Source organism: Scomber scombrus, chromosome 17 (genome assembly GCF_963691925.1).
Source record: "Scomber scombrus chromosome 17, fScoSco1.1, whole genome shotgun sequence".
Taxonomy (NCBI): Eukaryota; Metazoa; Chordata; class Actinopteri; order Scombriformes; family Scombridae; genus Scomber; species Scomber scombrus.
Genome location: NC_084986.1, coordinates 28,337,624 through 28,346,845, shown reverse-complemented (window position 1 = coordinate 28,346,845; position 9,222 = coordinate 28,337,624). Strand labels below are relative to the sequence as shown.

Sequence of the window (9,222 nt, the reverse complement as noted above, 5' to 3'; positions counted from 1 at the left end):
AAAGTGTTCAAAAGAATGTTGTCCTTATCCTCTATTGTAAGCTGGATAACTGCATTGTGAAAGACTTTCCATTTTTGTTATGTAAGTGCGACCAAAAAGATCTCTATTTAACCACCTGTCTAATCTTGTTTTGCATTCATGTATTGTGTGATAACTTTCCTATGGTTTCTTTTAATGTTTCGAATAAAATGACTGTTCCCAAAAATGTTTGTAAAAATTTGCAGTGAGGCCGTCTGGGCCAGGAGAGCAATCAAGAGTCAAACACTGCACTGCTGTTTCTAGCTCCTTTATATGAGATCTCTGCTTCACATTTATTTTTGAAATCCTCATTTATTCGTGCAATAAAATCTTTGATTTGGGCAAAAAAAGCTTCTGCTCTAGCAGGTGAGAAATTAAAAGTGTATAATTTACTGTAAAAAGAGTAAGTTTCATTAGCTATCTGTGGATCAGAACATTCATTGATCATTTTTCCTATATTCTTTTCCTGGTGGGTTTTCTCTAATCTACAAAAGTAGACTGAATGGCTTTAGATCTAATACAAGCCCCCTTTGCTTTTCTAGTGTAAATATCATCCAATCTAGTTTGTAGTGTCCAAGTTTTCCTCTAGTTGGGCATCAAATTTCAGCTGTTTACTAAAGCTAATGGAAAAGTTTCTTATCCTGAATTTCAGAAATTTCCATTTGGAGATATAAGAGGGAAGATAACAGGGTGGAATTAAACTTCCAGTAACCCTTATTTCGTTTAGAAGCATCTGTAGGTTTCAGAGTTAAACTAATAAAACAGTGGTCGGATAACGGAGCATTAGATATAGAGCAGTTTGCAACAATTTCCTTAAAACAGTCCGAAATTAGCCAAAAATCAATTCTAGATCTACTCGAGCCATCTGGTTTAAACCAAAAAAATTATTTTTAAAGTGCGCCATCATGTTGAGATTATTACAAAAATTGGTGAGATGAGAATTATATTGATCGTTATGAAATGTTGTGGGTGAGAGGTCCATCCATTCATCGTACACCATATTATAGTCACCTCCTAAAATAACATTAGTTAGATATCTAACTTTCAAATCTTTTATAACATCAGTCATTTCACTCATTTTGTTTTGGTTTAAGCTGTCCATCCATAAATATTCCCCAGAATAACAAAGGAGTGCTCAATTGACAAAACACAGAGAATCCAATGTCCATCCAGGCTTTTTTTGGAGGTGATTATTTTCCCAGGGAAGTTGTTCCATAAAATTGCAGTACCTGCAGAGTGATTAGTTCCATGACAAAATAACATTTTATCCAATGGGGTATTGGTTGGGATGTTGAGTTTCTTAAGGACTCCCTTTGTTTGTCTTGAAACATGTGGTCATCTGGTTAGACCCCAACACATAATACAAATTTAGGTGACAGGACAACAGTCATCAAAAGAGACAAATCAATCCACTTTCACTTGCAGTTTTCACTCTGGACCTCTGCACCCTTACTGTCAAAAACCTCACTACATAAAAGGCACATTACCTCCTGCACTGGCACTGGATGCTCAGTAGGTGTATAGTATGGTACAGAACTGCCCAATGTGAACATAATTCCTTGGGGAACTGGTCAAACTTTTCCAAGGTCAAGTATGAACCTTCACCCTCAGCATTTTAAGAAAGATTAAAAGAAAAATGACTAACCATATCTACCAAGTTCAAGCTACTCTCTACCAGCTAGATGTTTCTACATGAGGTTTCTCAGTATGTTTTAAACAATTTTCAGTAGCCTGTGAGTATGATAGTATGTGCTTTTGATTCATCTGTTCAAGGATGAGGTGTTTTCTACACTTTACTTTATCTGTCTAAATGTCGGTTTCGATTATTTTTCGATTAATTGCCCAGCCCTACGTCAAGCCTCCCCTCCTAACACAGGAACGGATCCCCTGCTTAGCTGTCTTCACTGTGCGAGCAAGGAGTTCTGTCAAGTTTCAAACAGGATGAAAAAGTCACTTGTTGCACGTTATATGGACATGGAACAAAATATAGTTTACAAAACACTGCACATGGAAAGTCTGAAAACTGAATAGAGGATGATGATACTCACTTGAAAAATAGAGTATGTTACTAAACATATTTATGATCAATAATATGTTATAATGTAAAAAAGAAGGGTAACGCCACATAAAGGATGCTGTTATTAATAAGCATCTCTGTTCATAATATTGCATGACCGGGCCCACGCTCCCCCGCCCCGCCACGAATGAGCGAGACATGCCGCGACACATCTTCAAGGTCTTGAGATGACACAGAGTCAATATGAAGTCGGTCGGAATAAATCTGTAGGAGGAATTCATTAAAGTGTGGAAATGGTATTTTACAGTGCCAAAATGGCAAATTTGATTCAAAACCGCCGACTTCCTGTAGGAGTGAGGGTATGGGTCCTAGAGACTTTTTTGTGCGACTTTACACAATACATATATATATCAAATGTTGTTTATCTACGTCAATCTGAAGGGAGGGGCTCAATTTTCTTAATCTTCTACAGGGTGCAGTGGCGTCGTTTGGCCAGCAGTCCCTGTTTAATTGCGAAACATCAAAATTCCTCACATTGCCACGAAGCAACTAAATCAGTAATCAAAAACATTTTGATTACTTTTCATCTCCAATGTCTCAAGATGTTTCTGAGTGAATTTGATGTTGGTCAGATTAAATCTCTAGGAGGAGTTCATTCAAATACGATGCGTGGAAAACGCCCAAATCGAAAATACATTTCAAAATGGCCACCTTCTCGTTGGAGTTAGCGTATGGGTCTAAGAGACTTTTTTGTGCGTCTTTACATGATACATATGTGTACCGAATTTCGTTTGTCTATGTCAATCTGAGTCGAGGGGCTCAATTTTTTAACAATGTTCTAGGAGGAGCTATTACATCCAGTAGGTGGCGCTATGGAGCTGACACAGTATTGATGCATAGACGTGTTCAGGGCGGGACCTTCTACACGCGTGACTAATTTGGTGTAGATCGGACGATGTCTTTGGGAGTTATAATGAACTCCCTGCTTTTTGGAGAAGGATCGAAAGGCGAAGGAAATTGTCTGCGCCGCCACGCCCAAACCAAATTCTCTGCATCGCTCAAACCATCTCTTATCAATTATAACAAGTGACACAGTGTTTAATCGCATGTCAGTAGATAGTTACTGACTGAAGTTGGTTAACGCTAGTGTAATAACCTGATCCTAATCAGCATGGGCGTAGATGACGTAGGGTTGGTGGGTTTTGTAAACCCATGGGCCCTCTTGTGGTGAAATCCTGCGGCATCGCCACACTGCCGAGGATTTTTATTTTTTATTATTTTGGTTTAAATCAGGGGCGGCTGGCCATAAGGAGGTTCGGGACGTGGTTGACCGCGGCTGCCTTCCCTCGCAGCAGCAGGTAGCACAGAGTGTAACGTCAGGCTGGGTCACTGCATTATGTTGCAGGGGGGATACGAGCGGCCCCTCCCAATTTGAGTTGATCCATGCGTCTACTGAAATGTGATTGGCTCAGCCGCTCATTCAGTCAAACTGTTATTTTTCTGAAAAAAACAAAACAAAAAGCAAGCAAAGAAGAAGCAAAGATGGTTAAAATAAAAGAAAAAGAGATGTGTGGAGCGGAAAAGCGTAGGGCAAAAAAGAAAAAGAAATTAATTGAGGATGCAGCCAAATGCGCCTTTACCGTCATGGTGGGAGCCAGGTCAGTGACAACACGGATCTGAACAGCACTGCGGCCATGGCCACAGCAGGTAAACAAGCACTGCCTACTGTACACGGCGCTATCATCTCAGACTGGACTACATGAATACGATATATTCCTAAACGCACATTTTTCTGTCCAATTTGGCCTCTCAACCACACGAACACGGCGATTTCACCAACATAAATGGAGATATTTTTAAACAGATAAAAAGGTGGAGAAATAAAAAAATATCAGATTGAGTAGATCCGTGTAGCGATGTTAAAAAAACGGTTGTTAACGGTTGTCAACAACAATGGTCCACATATACTATTATTAAGGATATATTGAGGAAGAGCAGCATGATGATGACGCGGCGCTGGATGCTGAGGAGATGGCGGTCAATGGTAGGGAATGGGATGAAGAGGGATTTCATTCTGATAATGACTCTGATACCACCACCAATGATGACGCTGAGGATGATGCCCAATACGAGCACCAGGATGAGGTAAGTCTTTTTTTTCCTTCTTTATTTTAAACTTTGTTGCTGGCTCAAAAACATGTTGAAACAGTACCTGGAAAACAAACAATTGAAAACTTTTTTTTTCTCATATTTTTGCACAGGATATGGCAAGTGAGGATGATGCAACTGTTGGACTAGGCAAGCCACTATTGGACTACACCCAAGCATATCCCTCAGATCCATTTATTTTTAAAATGAAACTCTCAGCACAGCAAAAGTCAGAGCCCTTGTACAACATGGTCCATGCCAGCCTGGGTTAAAAGATAACTTTTCAGATTTTGTAACAAATTCGCGTGACAACAAGTGTAAAATGCACTGGTACAAAAAGACAAGTGGCAAAGTCAGTATAGATAGACACTGGCTGGTTTATTCTCCTCTTTCTGGCAAGATGTTTTGTTTTTGTTGTTGGCTTTTTGCTGAAAAGGGTGAACAAACCATTTGGTCTGACCCCAACAAGGGCTTTGATGCTTTCCACAAAGGAATGGATAGGATAAAGCACCATGAATCGTTACCAGCGCACCACAAGGCGGAGAAGACTTTATTCCTTACTAAATATTGCATTACTGAGGATAAAACTGTCATCTCAGGACTTGTGCGGGCAGAAAGACTGGCCATTGAAAAAAATAGGAAGTCCTTAAAAGGCTGGTGGACGTTACTCTGTTTTTAGCTAAGAAAGGCCTTCCCTTCAGGGGACATAGAGAGTATGCTGGCCTAGGAGCACCAACTGTTAACGAGGGCAACTTTCTCGAACTGTTAAAGCTATTGGCAAAATATGACACTATCATCGATAACCACATCAGCGAAGTCAACAGGGGCTATAAATACATAAGTCCAGAATCTCAAAATGAGATCATATGATTATCATATGCCTTGGCAATGAGACACTGCAAATGATTGTAAAATAAATTAAGGATGCTGTTTTTTACTCTGTCATTGTTGATTCAACAATTGATATTTCTAGAGTGGATCAGTTTTCATTGTCCATAAGGTATGTCAATAAGAGTGGTAAAAGTGTTGAAAGATTCATTAAGTTCGATGAGCTGTCCAGCGGCAGGGCTGAATCATTTCATGACTCACTGATGAAAGCGCTTCAAGAACTCAGACTTTTTATTACATTTTAGATGTATTTGACCAACAGTTTGTGACACGTTTTGCAGACTTTCGCAACACAGCTGCTAAATTTCAAGTCCTTAACGAAAAGCACTTTTTTGACCCAAAGTCAATTGAGAGGATAAATGAATTGGGACAGTTTTATTCAGAGGATCTGAATGATGCAGAAAGTCTTGTTGATGAATATTGTGCTTTCAGAGACAATTTCAAAGGCATGTTCCCCGATGGAGCAGGGATTTTTACTGCAAAGATTCTGCCCTTTCTAATCGCAAATGACTTGCACCGAGCTTATCCTAACCTCGAAAAATTATATTGCATCTATCTCACTGTTCCAATAAGCAGTGCACAGACAGAGCGCACTTTCAGTCGCCTTAAACTAATTAAGTCTTACCTGCGCTCAACATTGAGTGAGTCTCGTCTTTCAAACCTGGCATTGCTTTTCATTGAGAGATAGATTTCTGAGAAGGCTAACTTTAACAATGTTGTTGAGACATTTGCCAGAATGAAGAACAGAAAAACACAGTTTTAGCTCAGTAGTGGCAGTAATGCAAAGTTGCAAACTCTTTATTTTGTGCCTGTGAATATTCTCATTTGTCCAGGTCATCGTTATCCCCAAAGAAATTTAAATCAAAAGCAACTGGACTTGGTTATTTGTCTAGGAAGACTGGACCAGTCCCAGCCTGGTCAGATGCGTACATGAACTGATGAAGCGGAGCCTCTTGGATGAGAGGTGAAACGTCTTCCTAGACAAATAACCAAGTCCGGTTGCTTTTGTTTTAGATTTCTTTGGGGATCATTTATTTTGTATTTTTTCAATAGCCCTTTTTGCTCTCATGCAGCTGCACTTTTATGTTTACCAATGTTTATCAAAGTTATTCTTAGTGAGAAGATTTCTATGCCTGGTAGTGTAATGGCACCTTAAGTTATTTTATTGTAATTTTATTTTGTGTATTTGTTTGTATTGGGATTGCGTTGGGAAAGTGTTATTTATGTGTTGATATTTATGTTATGTTGGTCATGTGTGTCATTTATTTAATAATTTAATTTGCCTGTTTGTATAGGGTCTGGGGAATGGTTGGCAATAAAAGAAGGCGGCTATTGCAATTCTAATCACTCTCATGATTCATTCTTGATGCACTTTTTTGGCTTTTTTCTGTCCTCTATTTGTGTATGCGGCGGGCCCCTTTGACCTCAAAACCCATGTGGAATACAGCCCAGCTACGCCACTGCTAATCAGTTATTGTATGTTTGTCCCTCATTTAAAATATGTGAATTGTGCATAATTTGTATTCAGTTGGGTCAAGTTGCATCTAAAATATTTGTCAAGCATAATCCATATATTACTCTGTTTAAATAGTGATTTAAAAACATACAGTTAAAATGTATAAGTTACTTTTAAAAATGGTTCAGTTCAAGAAAAGCTTAACAGTCATATTAATGACCCGGATGTTTTGTCTTCCGGTTGACCTCTGTGTGTTCACGTGAGAGTACGTGGGAAAATACGAGAAAAAGGACAATGGACTAGAGCAGTGATTTTCGTCAGGTGTGCCGTGGGAAATGTTCTAATATCACCTAATTAACCATTGTCGGGTGTCTGTGCTGTAATAAAGTGTCGCAGATAATGTAATACTCTTCTATGGCAGTGGGTGGCAGCAGAGGGATTTAAATACCTGTAAAGACAATAGAGTTAGTGCTGCGCGACACGTGACAGTGACAGTTTGGGGTCAAAGCACGACGAGCAAGTGACAGTGATGAAAAAAAAAAGGTGACAGTGATGGAGAAGTTTTTGAGAAGGGAAAATGCAAATGCCGAACAGGGCCCTGGACAAAATTCTGACCCAGATGAAGGCCCAAGTATGAGTGGTCAACAAAAGAAAAAAGACAAGACGGTGAGCTCGAGGCAATACAGCGAAAGCTATCTTTCATTTGGATTTACGTTCACCGGGGATGCAACGGCACCGAGTCTGCTGTGCTTGGTGTGTGGTGAGAAGCTATCCAATAGCGCCATGGTGCCAAGCAAGCTTAAACGCCATCTCCAAACGAAACACCCTTCCGTTCAAAACAAGTCGATGGACTATTTTGTACGCTTACGTACAAACAATGAGAAACAGGCAACTGTTTTGAGAAAAACCACAAAGGTAAACGAGAGAGCCCTCAAAGCTAGCTACCTTGTTGCTGAACTCGTAGCTAAAACAAAAAAGTCCCACAGCGTGGCAGAAACATTAATACTGCCAGCTTGTAAAGCCATTGTGAATGAGATGCTCGGCCCTGACGCGGCCAAAGAGATCGCCAAAGTGCCTCTCTCAGATAACACAATTGCCAGACGTATTGATGACATGTCTGCGGACATAGAAACTGTTGTTTTGGAAAAGATGCGCATCAGTAAGAAATTTGCCTTGCAACTTGATGAGTCGACGGATATTAGTGGACATTGTCAGCTCTTGGCCAACGTGCGTTTTGTGGATGGAGAAGCCATTAGAGAAAACTTCCTATTTTGCAAGGCACTGCCAGAAAAATCAACAGGAGAGGAAATATTTCGGGTCACGTCGGAATATCTTGACAAAAGCGGGCTTACGTGGGAAAACTGCACAGGTGTCTGCACTGATGGAGCCGCAGCCATGGTCGGGCGCATCAAAGGCTTCGTAAGTAGGGTCAAAGAAAGAAACCCAGCTGTTACTGTTACGCACTGTTTTTTGCACCGTGAGGCCCGCGTTGCAAAGACCTTACGAGCAGATCTAGCTCCTGTGTTGGATGATGTTGTGCACTTAGTGAACTTTGTGAAGACGCGACCTTTGAAATCTCGCTTATTTGCGTCTCTGTGTGAGGAAATGGGAGCGGAACATAAAGTGTTATTGCTCCACACGGAGGTCAGGTGGCTGTCGCGCGGCAAAGTGCTGGCCCGTGTGTATGAGCTCCGAGAGGAACTTGCAGTGTTTCTGACAGACGAGAGGCCCGATTTCTCAAAGCTGCTTGCAAGTGATCAGTGGTGTGCAAAGCTGGCATACCTGGCTGATATATTTCATCATCTGAATGAACTGAACACACGGATGCAAGGCCGAAATGAAAACCTGCTTACAAGCACTGACAAAATGAACGGATTCCGTTTAAAGGTGCAGCTCTGGCAACAACATGTGCAGCGTGGCAACCTTGAGATGTTCCCACTCACCGAGAAACTGCAGGATGGCAACACTGCTGCAATGTGCGAGGTGATTGGCAAACATTTGAAAACTCTGGAGGAGAAGTTGTCATTTTATTTCTCTGCAGCCTTCACAGAATGCCTTGACTGGGTTAGGGACCCATACAGCTCAGCATCCGTTGCTGGAAAGGACATGACTTTAAAGGAGCAAGAGGAACTCATTGAACTGAAACAAGATCGTGGTTTAAAGCTAAACTTTGCTGATCTTCCTTTGGACAGTTTTTGGTTAGCTGTTGCCAAGGAGTTCCCCATTCTGGCCAACAAAGCTATTTTGACATTGCTCCCGTTTTCAACCACATATCTGTGTGAGCTGAGCTTCTCAAGCCTGACAGCGATAAAAACTAAAAACAGAGAGAGACTGAGAGCTGTTGAGGAAGAGCTTCGTGTGTGTCTTTCTACCATTCCTGCCAGGATATCCTTGTTGTGTTCATCGAAACAGGCCCAGGTTTCACACTAAGTGAGCACAAATACATTTAGAAACTATTTGTTGAAAAGGCTGTCTAGGGCTGAGCAGAGAGTGGCTAACCACCAACCACTAGAGGGCGCACTGTCGCTGTTCTGCCTGCAACAAAGCCAGTCTGGCAGCAAGAAAGAAGGGAGTTTTACAGATTAGACCTGCTTTTAAGAGGTTTCAGTTGGGTTTTTTGATGTCCTAAGTCTAGTTTTTTTGTTCAAGAGGATTGTGTGCGTCCATTTGTACTGTAAGTAGGTTTCAGTTTGAT

At 40.9% G+C, this 9,222-nt stretch overlaps 1 protein-coding gene across 1 annotated transcript; it reads left to right on the top strand.

Annotated features, from left to right (window-relative positions):
* Positions 1-7,079: 7,079 nt before the first annotated feature.
* LOC133997411 (zinc finger BED domain-containing protein 5-like) lies at positions 7,080-8,957 on the top strand. Its single transcript, XM_062436982.1, has one exon. It carries the CDS (start codon positions 7,080-7,082, stop codon positions 8,955-8,957), a length of 1,878 nt encoding a protein of 625 aa, XP_062292966.1.
* Positions 8,958-9,222: the final 265 nt, after the last annotated feature.

Coding starts and splice junctions, on each gene's coding strand:
- LOC133997411 (XM_062436982.1), top strand. CDS start 7,080: ATGGAGAAGTTTTTGAGAAGGGAAAATGCAAATGCCGAACAGGGCCCT.